This window comes from Gymnoscopelus braueri (assembly GCF_963280865.1).
Source record: "Gymnoscopelus braueri genome assembly, chromosome: 11".
Taxonomy (NCBI): domain Eukaryota; kingdom Metazoa; phylum Chordata; class Actinopteri; order Myctophiformes; family Myctophidae; genus Gymnoscopelus; species Gymnoscopelus braueri.
Window position 1 is genome coordinate 43,351,262 of NC_137613.1, and position 17,655 is coordinate 43,368,916.

General features: G+C 42.6%; 1 protein-coding gene across 1 annotated transcript in view; it reads right to left on the bottom strand.

The window, feature by feature from the left end:
* csmd3b (CUB and Sushi multiple domains 3b) overlaps positions 1-17,655 on the bottom strand; it is a 592,566-nt gene that overhangs the window by 42,846 nt on the left and 532,065 nt on the right. The window contains exons 51-55 of the mRNA XM_080442703.1: positions 13,476-13,661; positions 12,370-12,564; positions 11,903-12,076; positions 10,231-10,404; positions 1,269-1,442 (exon numbers count right to left, since the gene is read on the bottom strand). Of these exons, the coding sequence (XP_080298829.1) occupies positions 1,269-1,442; positions 10,231-10,404; positions 11,903-12,076; positions 12,370-12,564; positions 13,476-13,661 (903 nt within the window). The remainder of the gene's footprint in view (positions 1-1,268; positions 1,443-10,230; positions 10,405-11,902; positions 12,077-12,369; positions 12,565-13,475; positions 13,662-17,655) is intronic.

Consider the following 17,655-nt stretch of genomic DNA (forward strand, 5'->3'; position numbering starts at 1 on the left):
CTGTGAGAGAAACAAGCACTTTAAACATATACATCAGCTATTTGAATAGCTGATGTATATGTTTAGCAGCTCTACAAGCTCACAACGCGCCGCGATGCGACGCGTTGCGAGCTTGTAGATCGGCTATTTTCAAATCAAATCGTGCGGGGAAATTATAATAAGCAGATCTGGCAACCCTGAGTACAGAACGTATACAAGTGCTGGTAGTGAATTAGAATCATTTTAATATCGATTAATTAACTTTTTTTAGAGTGAGCCGTTGGGGTTATGATGGCAAAAGCAGGTTAGAGTACATCTAGAGCATCAGGATTAGGTACCAGCAGGTTTGGGGAAATGGAGACTGGAGTTGACGGCGTTCTCGCCAAGTTAAGGGGTTATAACAGGTTATAGGGCATCATGGTCACACACGCGTGACTGAAACAGTCGCATGCTGTTCACTTCCATTCTATGCCAGCAAAGGGGCGGAGCTTCCGATTACGGTGCATAGACAAGCCGACGCATGGAGTTCAACAACATTGAACTTTATATGCGACGGCGTAACAGCATTGGTTGATTACTCCCCTTCAATCACGCATGTGTGTGACCGACTGACCGTACCCATAGAGTTCAGGATTATGGGTAAATCAGTGGTGTAAAGTAGCTAAGTACATTTACTCAAGTACTGTACTTAAGTAAAACATTGAGGTATTTTTACTTTACTGGAGTATTTCCAATTTTCAATACTTTTACTTCTACTCCACTACATCTCAAAGGCAAATATTGTACTTTTACTCCACTATTCACTACAATTATTTGAAAGCTTTAGTCACTAGTTACTTTGTAGATTTGGATTATTATTACAAAACATACATTAGCCCTATATACATTTCGGCTATTTGAAAATAGCAGATCTACAAGCTCCCAATGTGTCGCGATGCGACGCATTGTGAGCTTGTAGATCTGCTATTTTCAAAAGATTCGCATACATTTCATACATTTGAAAACTTGCGAAATGGGACATTCTGCATAATGAGTACTTTCTACTTTTGGTACTTTAAGTACATTTTGAAACCAATACTTCTGTACTTTTACTCAAGTAAATTTTTAATTCCGGACTTTAACTTGTAACAGAGTATTTCTACATTGCAGTATTGATACGTTTACTTAAGTAAAGCATTTGAGTACTTTTGTCACCACTGGGGTAAATTAGGGATGAGGGTTAAGGCGGTATGGACGTTTAGGGGGGGTAAGTAATGTTAGGGGGGAACAGACTTAACTTTTCTCCCCACCTTTACACGTTGGGGGCGGGTGGCTCCACTGGCGGTTGGCCTGGCACTGAGCGTGCGCAGGCCCCTCCATTTCATAACCCCGGTTGCAAACGAAGCTGACCACATCGTTGAGGTTGAAGCCGTTGCCCACCGTACGGCCATATATGGGACTTCCGGGATGACCACAGCTGATGGCTGGAGGAGAGAGAGAGAGAGATAGAAAGACATAGTAAATTGTTGAGAGACAGTTAGACTTAGGGATTATTCCCGGATAAATCGTGTTGTTCTCATGTAAGGGGATCATAATACAACATTGGTTCTCAAAGTGGGGCCCGGGGACCCCCAGGGGTCCTTCGGAGGGTACCAGGGGGGTCCCGAGCAAAATGTGTTAATATAGCGTCACAATCATTTGAACAACTTTAACCATATATTATACTTTGGCTATTCAAAAATAGCAGATATACAAGCTCATAGCGTGGCACCAAGTGCCGCGCTACGAGCTTGTAGATCTGCTATTTTTGTCCTAAATCCCTGGCACAAAATATTTTGAGATGGGGGGGTCCGCAGCCAAATACATATCATTTTGGGGGTCCTTGACATGAAAACATTTGAGAACCACTGCTCTACAATATATAATGTGGGGAAAATGCATAAGATATAGGGGATTTTTTTCCCCTATACGATGATCTCACATCAGAACAATTGGATTTCGGTTCAAAGTTGTTATTCACTGCGAATTCTAAACTGAACAAAACAAAATGGCCTTCCGCTGTCACTTTGGAAAAGAGAGAAATTAGTGATTCTCAGTCAGGATCCACATGGGATTGGCGTGGCTCCAATGTGGATCTTGGACTTCTTGTAGCCAACCTGTGACATCAGTCATATAGATGACAACAGTCATCTATATGACATACCGTAATTATCTATGATGTATGACTCCATTTCAAAATGTGTACAACATATGTGACACACAGACACACACACAACAAGACACACAGACCCTCTCGTAGATGGCTATAGCCTCTTGCACAGCCATGCCATAACAATCAATTGGGCATGAAGGAACGACAGGTAAATGTATTGTCAAGTGGCAAACGTATCAGTTAGGGACCAGGGATTGAAGTCAAAGATTTTTGAATATGAAGAAAGAAACCAAATGTACTTAAGAAAATAAACTGGTTTCTGTCCAAAAGGAAGTGTGTGTGCTGGCAAGCACACACACTGTACAGAATGCAAATGCACTCACATACTGATTAAAGACACAATGAGCCAAAATGAGACTCATTGACTCATTTCCAGGAAGTCTATAAAGACAATTTTCTCTTGCAGAACATATCTGGGTGGTTATTCAGTTTTTTACAGCTTGTCTCCATTTTACTGTAATGATCGACTGATAGACTGTTTAACTGGCAGTGCTTTAATTCGAACTTGCATAGGAATATGGAAAAAAGGAGATGCAATTTGATTATGTAGCCCAATACGTTACCAAGCATCACTGGTGCAAAGGCTTAAATGAACCATATGTTAACACAATTCTTTGATTATAGAAATTAGTACTGTAAACCCTTTCATAATCATAAACCATGCGTTGCATGTTCTCCCTGTGTCCCCTAGGGTAGGTACCCTCACAAAAAACATGCAGTAATCCTGGTCTCTATACTGCCTCCCCCTGGTCAGCCGGGGCGCCTGATGGAGGGGAAAGGAACTGTTTGGAATAACGTGTTCCTTCCACACGTCCTACCGGAGAAACTCCCCCCTGTCAGGTGATAAGAAGCGGCCTGCTCACTCCTCATGCTTTGAAGGAAGCATTAGCTCAGTTCGGGGCTCTCCCCAGGCTGGCAGAGGGAGAGTAGGGCCCAGGATTACAGTTTAGGCATTGGCACTGGGTGAAAAAATGGGTTACAAAATTGTGAGATCAAAATGAAAAAAATACATACAAATAAAATAGAATAACCCAGATCGCACCTAGATCAATTTTTTTCCAGGAGATTTGTGTAAAGGTATGACCACTAACAAGAAAACGTGGCACGCACTTGTGAAGGTGTTCTGTGATTGGTGCACCACTTGCGAAACACAAAGTCCTCTCACGTGGTGGTGTAGTGTAGTGGTGTAGTGGTGAGGCCAAAATTGGTTCTGCCCGGTTCTCATCAGTGGCTGGATCAATTGATCTGAATTTGCACACAGCCATTGACCATTACCATCTGAACGCAACTGCGAAGGCCGTTTTTCAATTTCACCAAATCTCAGCTGTTTATTAGCGTTTTTGCATGATCATGCGTCGAATCTACAGCCCCACTGCGTACACTGTTGCACACACAGAACGTGTTTCGACCAACGTACGTGTGTCTGTGTGTGGTGTGTGTGTGTGTGTGTGTGTGTGTGTGTGGGGGGGGGGGGGGGGTCGAGCGCCCCTCCCGTCTATCCGCTGCGCGGGGCTTTGTGTTTGTTGAAAGGCAACCGGGGGAAGTGCGACGTCGTTGTCGAGTAGTGGTAATGTTGCCATGTCCGTTTATTATAAGCGATGATCATGCGCTTATTATCTGCGACTGTGGATTAGCAAGAGTGTAGCCTGTTTTCATAGACCTGGATGCTTCTTTCTGGCGGCCATTTAGGGTCAATGTTGCCATGTCCAGTTATTGTAAGCGACTGTGAGCGAGCGTGAGTGGAGGCAAATTTATTGACCGGAGGTAAATTCATAGACCGGATTGCTTGTTTCTCTCGCGTAACCTGGCCACCCTGAAGTGGCTTCAGGAAGTGGCTACAGGGACTGGCTTCAGGAAGGGCTGACTTTTCTCTAATGTAGTATTAGTGCAGGATGTAATTTGTATATAGATGTGAGGGGACTTAATTTAACTGACTAAACTTTTTTTTAATATTTAATTCTAAAAGAAAAAAACACACTTATGCCAGTGTGCCAGTGATCACCCTCCCCTGTGCCAATGTTGGCACCCGTGCCTAAGGTTGCCTACCCCTAGTGTAGAGAGACAGGAAACCAACGGCAGAGAGAGGAGAGACAAGACGGTCAGAGTCAAACCCCTGTCCTCGTGCTCACAAGGAGCATAAAGGCCTGTCTACTAACTGGCCAAGACACCGGGCACCCAGGCAATACACATTTAGTCATTACAGTGATGTAGATGTAACTTCGTCACGGATGAATGTTTGTGTTGTGCGTGAAATAATGCTATCTCAGCTGTTATTGTCATTTAGACGTAATTGACAGGTAATTTCATCCAGATTACAGATTTGATTCAGGTGTGTGTGGTGAGCATTCATGCAGCATAACAATTTGGCTCATTGAGGATGTCTTGTGATGTAAAATGCAAACTAATCCAATTGTTTCGACCTAATTATACAAAACCAATGCTGCAAGGTGTATCTCCGGTTAACCCATTAAGACCGGGAACGCATGTGTGTCATTTTAGATTTCAAAAATAGCAGAAATACATGCGCTATGAGCTTGTAGATCTGCTATTTTTGAAAAATCTTGCAAATTTGTGCAAATATTGGGCTACACTTTTACTTAAAGGGATATTTCACTTTCAAAAAAACTTTTGGTCATTTTATCATCTACTCAGGCCTTTGTGAGCCCCCCAGACAGTTTTTAAGTTGCTCGATTCAGTATTTATATATTTGATATTCATTTTATCAGACACGCCCCCTTCCTATACAAACCCATTGTAACTTCAAACTCCATTTTAACCAGGTTAGATCGTCGAAAACACCCGTCCTTGCTTCTGGTGACTCACCCTGCCCTCCTAATGCGTGAGGGGGCCGTGTTTTTCCGATAATTTTTTTCATTTATTTTATTTTATTTTTTTATTGTATTTTATTTTTTTTATTTTCCAAAAAAAATATTTAAAATAAATGAAAAAAGTAATTGAAAAAACACGGCCCCCTCACGTATTAGGGGGGCAGGGTGAGTCACCAGAACCAAGGACGGGTGTTTTTGATTAATCTAACATGGTTAAAATGGAGTTTGAAGTTACAATGGGTTTGTATAGGAAGGGGGCGTGTCTGATAAAATGAATATCAAATATATAAATACTGAATCAAGCAACTTAAAAACTGTCTGGGGGGCTCACAAAGGCCTGAGTAGACGATAAAATGACCAAAAGTTTTTTTTAAAGTGAAATATCCCTTTAAGTAAAACATTTGAGTACTTTTTCCACCACTGTTAGAGAGCCATGGAGAGAGAACCTGAACTGGCCCAGATATTTGGGGAACGCCTCCATTCATCATTATGTATGAGAACACCAGACGAGCGAGGAGGCTCCTTATTCTATTACACAGTGTATAGACCCTGCTGCTCACAGTTTAGCCTGAGGTCAACATCTTGGAAAACCGTCCCTCGTCATTCATGAGCATTATCTTCGTTTCACTGGAGTGTCGTGCATTCATTCGGTCTGCTTGTAAGCCGCGTAAGCACTGTGTGTGTGTGTGTGTGTGTGTGTGTGTGTGTGTGTGTGTGTGTGTGTGTGTGTGTGTGTGTGTGTGTGTGTGTGTGTGTGTGTGTGTGTGTGTGTGTGTGTTTGCCTGTGTCTGTCTGTGTGTTTACATGCATATGCTCCCTGTGTACGTGTACTTCACTGTGCCAGTGGCAGTGTTTGCATGCGTGTGTACAGAACACTCTCTTTCTCTGTGACTCTCTCTCTGTCTGAGAGAGAGAGAGAGAGAGAGAGAGAGAGAGAGAGAGAGAGAGAGAGAGAGAGAGAGAGAGAGAGAGAGAGAGAGAGAGAACAGGCGGAGGAAGAGGAAAAGAGAAGGAGATTACAGCAGAGGAGGGGAGATGAGTGGAGGGCAGGAGGGTAGAAAAGACAAGGAGGGAGGAGATGAGAGAAGGAGATGGAGATGGAGATGGAGAAGAAGAAGAAGATGGAGAAGAAGAAGATGGAGGAGAAGAAGAAGAAGAAGAAGAAGAAGATGGAGGAGGAGGAGGAGGAGGAGGAGGAGGAGGAGGAGGAGGAGGAGGAGGAGGAGGAGGAGGAGGAGGAGGAGGAGGAGGAGGAGAAGAAGAAGAAGAAGAAGAAGAAGAAGAAGAAGAAGAAGAAGAAGAAGAAGAAGAAGAAGAAGAAGAAGAAGAAGAAGAAGAAGAAGAAGAAGAAGAAGAAGAAGAAGAAGAAGAAGAAGAAGAAGAAGAAGAAGAAGAAGAAGAAGAAGAAGAAGAAGAAGAAGAAGGAGGAGAGGAGTAAAGCAGGAGAGGAGAGATGCAAAGGTCTTTTTAAGATTCAGTTGATGGGTGAGAATCGAAGGAGTTTGTTTGTTTGCCCCGAGAAACACATTTATTTGACGCTGTCAGCATGCTGCAGGCACATTCAGTGAAGAAATGAGCAAACACACACACACACACACGCACATACACACACACACGCACGCACGCACACACACACACACACACACGCACACACACGCACGCACACGCACGCACACGCACACGCACACGCACACACACACGTACGCACATGCACACACACACACGCGCGCACACGCACACAGACACACGCCCAACATGCACACACACACACGCCCAACATGCACACACACACACACGCCCAACATGCACACACAGTCTCATCGTCATTCTACATTTGTGCCAATGAACAAGGTCCTCTCATCTCCATAATTACAGTATAATTTGGTTCCGAAACAATTTCCCTCAATAACTACTGCATGAATAACCTCAATAACACACCACAGCCCAACGAAACACACACACACACACACACACACACACACACACACACACACACACACACACACACACACACACACACACACACACACACACACACACACACACACACACACACACACACACACACACACACACACACACACACACACACACACACACACAAATATGATTTTCTTTACCAGCTCAGTGGCCTAGTGGTTAAAGTGTCAAGATTAGGAGGCCGGGGTTCAATCTCCACTGATCCAAAGACTATACCAGAGGTACAGTAACCGATGCCTCCCCGCTTGGCACTCAGCACCAGAGACATACAGTACAGTACTAGCATCATGTCCAGGGGCTGTACTTGTATATCAAACGTCCTCATGCTAAGAAAACAGCAGATACTGTAGGATGCTGAACTACTGTATATGGCCCACGTTGGAATGGCAGCCTGCCGTATAATGTTCTGCCTTTGTCATGTATAAATAAGGCAGCTGACTCCATGTGGTGTTCAGATCACCACATGGAGTCAGTGGCCTTATTGCAATGGTTCCCAAAGTTTTTTCATGTCAAGGACCCCCAAAATGATATGTATTTGGCTGCGGACCCCCCTCTCAAAAATATTTTGTGGCAGGGATTTAAAAAAAATAGCATATCTACAAGCTCATAGCGCGGCACTCGGTGCCGCGCTATGAGCTTGTAGATCTGCTATTTTTGAATAGGCAAAGTATAAAATATGGTTAAAATGATTGTGACCCTATATTAACTAATTTAGCTGGGGACCCCCTGGTTACCCCCCCAAGGACCCCTGGGGGGTCCACTTCCTAGCTGATGTCCCAATAGCCAACACAAACGAACGAAAGAACAAACAAATGGTGCTATGTTACATCATGTTATAGGAGTACAGGTATGCGTATGGATGGTCATAGGCATGCTACAGTCTGCCAATCTAAGTAAGCATATATCAAGGCCTAGTCTGACATGGTCAAGTCAACATGTCCAGGTTTTGCCAGATAAAACTTTGCAGGTAAGCCTTTGATTGGCTGGGCTCAGAGCCTTCTATTGGAGAGTTACGTCAATTCCGTAAAACTTCAGGGCTTTGCATGCCCACCTTAATAGAGCATGTGTAAAAACAGTGCTGTCAGGAAGGGGGCTAACTTACAAGAGGATTCTCACTGTGGTCACGGCACATCAAATCTGCGTGCTTTTTTACTGGAAAGCAGAGCTATTACCACAAACCATACTTCTGGCCCTTCCTATACTGTAGATCCTCAGTCCCGCAGAAAACTCCAGTGCAGAATATTTCTCAGTCATGCTAAGTTTGACCTTCTTAATGAGAAACCTCTCTCCGACAAGTGGGTGGGTAAGGCTAAGGGGGTCATGAAACAAAGGTCCTCTATGAGATTCCTGCTCAAATTGAGTTCCAAAACTGGTCTCATGAACTGCCCCTCCCAGAATTTTTTATTATTATTATGTTTTATTATTTTTTCATACAATGTAGCACTTTGAGATTTGTGTCAAATATAAAGTGTGTTACAAATAAAATGTATTATTATTATTATCATTATTATATGCAGTAGACTACATACAGTACAAGAGGTTCTTCCTCTAGAAAGCTCTCAAGTGTTTTCTTGTTAGTTTATAATAAAAAAAACAATGTATCTGGCAATGTTGGCATCTAAGCCATTTTTTACATTAGACATTGTGTCACACAGATTCTGGCCTTACAGATTCTGTTTCCCATTGCATGACTACCTTTCAGCCTCCCTCCTGCTACAACTCCTTCCTACAAATGATGTATAAATATGTACTTTATAAAGCCCCATGCTTGCTCCGTATTGTGAAGGTCATTCTCTTGGGTGACATCCAGATGAGTTTTTAATTGGATCGGTGGTACTGGCACGTTTCCTATGGTATAGGTAGCAGGTTTCCTGCACCACTGATCGATATATTAGTGGTACCGGTTTGTTTCCTGTACAGATCTGCAGTACTGGCTTGTTTCCTGTACCACTGATGTAAAGATTATAGTGGTAACCTACTGGCATGTTTCCTGAATAGATCAGTGGTACTCTCGCGTTTCCTGTACCACTGATCTAAATATTAGCGATACTGGTGTAACAGTGTTAATAAGTGTTATATAATTACACAAAATGTGATACAAATAAGGGCTTCTACCTGACTTAATTCTCCATGGTTCATGTGTATAAGAATACATAGTGCATTAGTGGTCACAGCTCCTTAAGTCTCCTCCTTCTGTCCCCTGTATAAATGCCCTGCCACACCTCGACCTCTTCCTTGTGTATTTCCGTGTTGGAACGAGGTGGGTGTCTTTTGTTGTTTTCTCTGTATAACAAAATGGGAATTGTACTTGCAAACAATTTATACAGTGTTTGTTTGGCTTTGTTTAGAGAGGAGTTCTTGCACTACAAACCGAACTAACTGGAGACGTGTTTTATGTTATTTCTTGTCAGGTATGTTGCAAAATATGATCAATTTCATATTGAGCTTGTGTATTTCCGTGTTGGAACGAGAGAGGAGTTCTTGCACTACAAACCAAACTAACTGGAGACGTGTTTTATGTTATTTCTTGTCAGAATAAATGGCGATTGTCTCCAAAGACAGTACTGGGTCCGTCTAGTCCATTACACAACGCAGAGATAAAGACTACACCGGTTACACTGGCGTGTATCCTGTACCACAATCTATAGATTAGGGGTACTGGCTTGTCTCCTGTTTAGATCTGCGGTACTGGCACGTTTCCTCTACAAAACAGTTTCTTCTGTGCACTTCTGTACACTGTAGAATTCAGAGTGTTAACTGTGTACAAATGTGACCCCGTCCATTTGGTTACATGTGTATTCACGTTTCACTGAGTTAAATGAGCACGATGGATTTCACTGTGTACGAGGGTTATTTTGGGTGAACTGCCCCTACTGTATAAATGTCATCTCCATAATTTGGGAGAATAGAGAAACAATACTGAGGTATGGGGGAAAAAAATCGACAAAATCATAGACACAATTGAACTCAACTGAACTGCACCGAAACTCTTCAAAGACACGTATGTATCCACTAGTACTAATGTTCTCCTGAAGTACGAAGAACTCTGGCGACAGCTCTGTGTTATAGCGCCGCTTACGTTAAGCCTTTGACACAATTGATCATAAATATTCTGGAGGAATTGGGTCGGTACAGCTGAGACGTCCCTGACTGCACCGACTCTACTCTCAGTCTGTTAGACACAAATACAATAATTCTCAGTTGGTGTCTCTCCCCAGACAGACAGACAGACAGACATATAGATATTCTTACGTATGCAGACGGGTAGCTGACCAGACCACTGGTTGTCTTGGAGACAGATGCGAACCGACGAGCCAATCAGTCTGAAGCCGGGCAAGCATTGGTATACGACCGTATCCCGGTAACCATAGTTCTCTCCGATAACCTGTCCATTCACAATGGTTTCTGGGATACCACAGTGTCCAGCTGGAAGAGAGCAAACTGTGTTAAGTATAAGGTGGTGGTGATACACAGAGTAACTTTTACACAGCGACTTTTTAAACAGGGTAACATTTCAGCCACAATTTAAACATCCGTTCATAGACTTTGAGCAAGTCAATTGTCAATCATGATGGTTCACCAGCGACATGCTGGAGTACTGCACAGCACTGTTTTGAATTTAATATATTTGTATGAAGCCCCCTTCCCCCACTCTGAGAAAATATTGTTAAAGCCCCTCCATTATGCAATGAGCACACAACATATGTGTGCTCATGCTCACACTGAAACCCCCAAAATATGTGCACCACATATATGTGAAACAAACTCCAACTGCTGCAGGTGTGCTACAACTCTGTTATTTTAAATACATATGGGGGGACACACTCCAAGTTTGAGACTGTTCGGACAGGCAGCACCAGAGTTATGCCCAGGACAGACAGACATACACAGGTTTCATGAATGAATAGGAAGATAATGTATAGAAATTCTGCATTCACCGCATGTGTGTACTGTAGGCCTGTCCCCGACTAAGGATTTCTATAGTCAAATCTGATTGGCCAAATGTTGCCTATAGTCTAATGCAATTTGTGCAATTTTTTTTTGCCTGATTTGACTGAGATTGGCAGTCGGATCAGTCTGATTCGACTGCCAATCTCTCAGTTGAATCACGCAAAAAAGATGTTACGCAATAGAGGAACGTTCCATTTGGGCTGTAGGGGTGCTTAACACATTGGGTGCCAGAGGTTTATTCAAATATTATACGTTGAGTGCCGGCTATTCTTCCATCCACTTACGTTGATACGTTTCGTGCTGTAGAAGCCCCGACGCGGAAGTGCATGTAAACAAAGCGTGCGTGCGAGACGGCAGAGGGTCCCGACTAACGCCTGGAACAATAATATTTCTAACGCGATCCTCCATTGCAGAGTGATCGCCGATCGAAAACGGCTCACTTCCACCACGTTAAAAAGAAATGGAGATATTAAGCTTTTAGTCAAGGAGATAACATTGGAACGGCCGACCGGAAGGATTTTTGACATGGATCCACATCCGGCCTCTCCTTCTCAGAAACTCCTTGGATGATCCCAAAGTTTCGTTAGAGCGCCCCACGTGGGCCCTACGTATAAAAATAAAATTTGGTCAAAAACGGTCCGGACCGTTTTCGGCACCCGATGTGTTAATGTCTGATTTAACATATACATGCTTGGTTTCTCCCAATAAATCATGATGTATATCCTATTTTTGGCAAACTATTAGTTAATTAATATAATAAATTAGGCCAATCTCTCAGTCGAATATATTTTTTTTTAATTGAACAAAATTGAAAAACTCATAATTCTTCATAAGAGATTGGCAGTCAACTCCCCCGATCCGACTGATTAGTCGACTATTCGAATAATCGAGGTCAGGCCTAGTGTACTGTATGCAAAACTGACTTTGTATGAAGGCCTAAATGATTCGAGCCCATTATTAGGCATCTTTGTACCTAAACATCGTGTTTCAGTTCCGCTCCACAGGCCAGATGACAGGCACTCTCTGACGGCTGACCCCACCAGCATGAAACCAGGCTCACATGTGAAGATTGCTGTTGCACCGAAGGTGGTCTGTGTACCGATCTTCTTCCCACTGGGAGGGGATGGCAGGTCACCACAGGAGATTACTGAAACACACACAGCGTGCACGCACACGCGCACGCACGCACACGCACACACACACACACACACACACACACACACACACACACACACACACACACACACACACACACACGCACAGCACACACACAGCACAGCACAGACAACAATAACTATTTATGAGAATCAAACAATACAATTTCAAAATGTTTAATTATGGGAAGGCGTTTTGATGAAAGCATATTAAAAGACGTGATTTAAAAGAAGAAATTGATTTAGCAGCCTGAGCTTCTCAGGCAGGCGTCACGGTCACACTCACTCTGACAATGTGGCCTCTCATTCCTCCAGCTCCACACGCCAGTGGCCAGGCACTGGATGTGGGCGGGGCCTAACCGGTAGTAGCCCGGGTCGCAGGTGAACACGATGCGGGTTCTGTACTCGTAGTGGGACCCGTTGACAATCCTCCACCGGCCGTGCTCCAAGGAGAAGGAACCGATGCTCGGACACACAACCACTGTTGAGGTAGAGAGAGAGAGAGAGAGAGAGAGAGAGAGAGAGAGAGAGAGAGAGAGAGAGAGAGAGAGAGAGAGAGAGAGAGAGAGAGAGAGAGAGAAAGGGGTAGGGGTGGGGAGTGATTGAGAGTGATTGAGAGAGAGGTGTGTAGCAAGACTTAGAACTAATGTAATGTGCGACAGGTTCAGTGAATCGTTGGAAGTTCATGTTGATGTATGTTTAAAGGGGAATACCACTCATTTTAAACATTGAACTATGTCTTTAATACAAGTTAGAGCTGTTGTGTGGAAATAAGAAAAAAGTCCACGCCCCCCCCTTCTATGTTGCCTAGAACTGGATAATTGATTGAGGTCATGTGATCAGCGACAATTGCACGGTGTACTTTTGGCTGAGGGGGCGGAGCCAAAAGTACACCCAAAAGTATTTTTTTTTCTTATTCCACACAACAGCTCTAAGGTGTATTAAAGACATACTGTAGTTCAATGTTGAAAATGAGTGGTATTCCCCTTTAAGGTTGTTGTGGCTACTTTCACATAATCTACCTAAAAGCACGCTGGGCAAGACCTAGCCAGTTGAGTGTCTAAACGGAAGTACCGGAATTTTGTGCGGAAGTACCGGTCAAGGAAATGACGTAGACGCTTTACAAATCTGTTTACATTCTCCGTGAATGAAACGAGTGTTGTGATTGGTCGAAAAAGATCGTTTCCGGGGGAAATACCTACGACGGAGGTCCCGCCCCTATAGACACTCTCTGCATTAGGTCGTGACCAGGCTTTTCTCTTCGCAGATGAGTATTAGGCTGGGAACGAGGCTAACCTAAAAGTGAGCTGACTTGCAACTTTGATTATACGTGGTAAAATGAGTACATATACTGCACATACGCTGACATGTACTGTATTATGTGTTACTAACCAGAACATCTGGGTATCTTATTGTGGTTACTCCACGTCCCGTCAGGCTGACATATGGCTGAGGTCAGTTCTTTACTAGAGAGTCTGTAGCCGTCGTTACAAAAATAAGCCACGCGTGTTCCGACGGAGTAGTCCGCCGTTAGGACTCCACCGTTTGTGGGCGCTTTGGGTGCTCCACAGGACACAGCTGAAAGACAAGGATACACTTTGGTTAGTGAGACTGACACAAGATGCAAAGGCCAACTGTGCCCAGAACATCAATTTTCCCCCACGACTTCATTGCCATCATATGTTTACACCAAGTATATAAGTTGGTGAGATTATTTTGTGCACGTTCCATACGACTGCAGTTACATTGTTAAAGTTTAAAAAAATCATATTATCAAAATGTGATGATAATACAATTTACTTTAATATGCATAAAACATTTATGGGGTTTTGTGTGTAGTCAGGTAAATGTACCTGTGGGAATAGTGCGAGAAGAAACCAGAAACAAGAGATTACAGTCAGACGTGCTGCAGTTAAGTGTATATGGGGGCGGCAGGGCTAAAGCGTCTGTTCAGCAGCCTGTGGGAACTGTCCCTCTAGTCTGTTTGTGCAGCAGTTGTGATACGATGGGTATCAACTGCCTGATGGTAGCAGCGTGAACAGATTGTGGGCTGGATGGTTAGTGTCCTTGATAATCTGTTTTTACGCCATGGCTATGCACCATGCCCGCACACATGTCCACTACATGCCCACTTCTGCTCTGGCCACTCAGCAAGAAACAGTACCGCGGGGGTCATATCACACTGTGTTAGCCTTAACCCATTCAGACCGGGAACGCATCTGTGTCATCTTTTCATTTCGTTGGGCTATTGAAAAACAGCAGATATATAAGCTCATAGCACGGCACTCGGTGCTGCGCTATGAGCTTGTATATGTAACTAAAATCTTTGCTTCTGGGGATTCTACAAATCTGTCTAACAGTTTTTTTTTAAAACACTTTTGTTGCTGTAATCAGTGTTTTGCAATTTTCTTCATGTCAAGGACCCTTAAAATTATATGTATTTGCCCGCGGACCCCCATCTCAAAGTATGTTGTTCCAGGGACCCCCCAGAAGCAAAGATTTGAGTTAAAAAATTTCGCTTTAAAAAATATATGAATTCAAAGATATGCACACATTTTCACGATTTTTCTAAAATAGCTGCACTCGGTGCCGCGCTATGAGCTTGTATTTCTGCTATTTTTGAATAGCCAAAGTATAAAATAATGGTTAAAGTGGTTACACAGATGGGTTGCCGGTCTTAATGGGTTCATCGGACACGCAGAGCAGCACGCACAGACACACGCGCACAGTAGCCCGGTGTTAAAGAGTCTACACCATGAAAATCACTTTTTTCTTGGTTTTTTGTATTTTTTGGGGTCCCCAGTGTCTCTTGTACCCCAAAAAATGTTTTTTTTTTTAATTCAGTCATTCCTTCTCATTTCATGGATTTCCAGAATGGGCGTGTCTGAACAGGCGATCTCAGAATGGCAATGTTTATGAGGTCATAAACATTTTTGATGGCAAACCCAATGTTAAATGAAAAGTGCCCGAATCGCTCCGAAACTTTTTCTACCCCCCCTAAGTGGGGGTCTACGAGCACCTCTACAGGCACCTCAAACACTTGGTGGAATTGTTCAAAAATGTTCAAAGTGTTTTTTTTTCTATTTTGTATTTTTCTTAGATGCTTCTTTTTATGCAGAATTTTTCCATTTCTTTTTTTTTTTTTTTATATATTTTTTTATTAACAGAATTTTGTATTAACAGAATTGCTCAGTAGCCCCCCCCTGCCCAAGAGGACGTTTTGGTATTGCAGCTGAAAGTGCTGTATAAGCCAGAGACAATTGACTTGGGATGAGTATATCTGAGTGATGATTTAGGCTCAAACCTTTTGAAAAAGGTTTGAGGGACATACACCATATGATATTAAATATCAAATATTTTTTTTAAATTCATGGTGTAGCTCCTTTAAAACTGCACTAATGTGTCATTTGCTAGGTCTATGGGGATGCATGGCTGTTTCATCAACCCACACACACTCTGAGATACTTTGATTAGGGACATTTTAGCATGCTTTTCCACTGTGCTTTGTTCACAGATGCTTTTACATGAAGTAGACGTTAGGTTTGATGTTTACCGGCTATCCTACTTTCTTTGCAGCACATGCTGTTTTTGTTATGGCTCTCTAATTACTTGACCACTTACCCTGCTGTCGGTTGACAATAGGATTCATTGTGCACTGGATAAGAGTGTCGTACCTAAATTGTTAATTGCTTTTTGTGGTAGATTTATTATTGTAGTAGATTTAGGCTGTGGTGTAAAGTAACTAAGTACATTTACTCAAATACTGTACTTAAGTACAATTTTGAGGTCCTTTTGCTTTACTGGAGTATTTCCAATTGTCTATACTTTTACTTTTACTCCACTACATCTCAGAGGCAAATATTGTACTTTTACTCCACTACAGTTATTTGAAAACTTTAGTTACTAGTTAGTTTGCAGATATCAATATTAAAAATATTATTAAACATACATTAACACATTGACCGCCGGGCCCGTAGTTCTACGGGCCGTTAAATCCAACGGTAAAGCGCCGATCCCGTAGCCTACGGGCTGTGGTGCTTTTTCCTTTTTTTAGAAAAAAAATACTTTTTTCAATTTTCTAGTACGGCACATTTCATTGTAACACCACCGGAAACAGAATTATTTGGGATCCGGTTTTGACGATCACGCCGGCTCCCATTCTAAAGCGCACACTGAAACTCAATTCTCTTCCTGTAGTTTTTTCTCCTCGCTGATCACTGTTTAACGTAATCCGCTCTAACTACAATCATGGAGCTCCGTTTGACATGCGGTTTTCACTGGGAGATACAGTGAGATGTCGCCGATGTAAACAGACCGTGTACGGCTCAATCTTAAGGATTTTAACAAGATCTATTGCGACGTGAAAAAAACAAAAAACAACAATAAAACGTTGGCACTGGTGAGTACATTATGAGATTAACCTCTGGCGGTCAATGTGTTAACCACTTTAGCCTGATTTTATACCTAGGCTATTTGAAAATAGCCGATCTACAAGCTCACAACGCGTCGCATCGCAATGCGTTGTGAGCTTGTAGATCTGCTATTTTCAAACATTTTAGTACTTTTACTTTAGGTACTTTAAGTACATGTTGATACCAATACCTTTGTACTTTTACTCAAGTAAATTTTTAATTCCGGACTTTTACTTGTAACGGAGTACTTCTACATTGCAGTATTGATACTTTTACTTGGGTAAAACATTTGAGTACTTTTTCTACCAGTGGATTTAGGTAATTCTCCTATTCTGTAATCTGATAATCTGGGTATGATTGGCACATCCTTACGTCTGTGTTTAATAATTAAGCACTAATGCCTTAAAATGCAGTGTATACACACTTGAGCAAATCAAGCCAACATAATATGTTCAAGTTATATTTCACATAAGTGCCATAAAAAAGAAACCCTATCTCATAAAGCCCTCTTTTCCCCTGTCTACAGCGCCTGTGTCTGAAAACCAACAGATCTACTTTTCTGGAAGAAAATGAAGGTGCAATAGCAGGTGTAGCGTTCAGTGACAACAAGCTTTGACAGGAGAACTCCACAGTGGCACGGCGAAGAATATAGATGACAGTCCCAGTGGAAATGTGAATTCTATACGAAGCTTGTATGGCGGTTTTACGGGTTTTTGGTCGCCTATTAGGCTGTTTGCAAAGAAAAGATATCCATCTTGCCAAACATTTTGCTCTATAGGGACTTTAAATATACTGGCTTTAAGGCTACGTGTCACACAGCAGTCGTCCGTATTTTCCGCTGGTGACATTACCAGCTAGCTTGGTATACCACCTAAGAGCTTCAGAATGGCATTTATGTTCGCTGTGAGAAGTAAGAAAGGAGGAGGTGAGACATGAATATTTCATCATTTCATTGAACTGTAGTCCTGTAGTCTGTGACATGATGGATTACTGTATGTCCGATAAAAAGGGCTACTTTGCAACAGAGATGAGTAACAGAAGGTTAACGCCATTTCTGAAGCAGTTATTTTCGTGTCCGCGCATTGCAGGTGTAGTGATATGAACGCAGGGCCATCCCCCAAAATTGGACTTATGCGGATACGTGCATTTTTGGATATTAA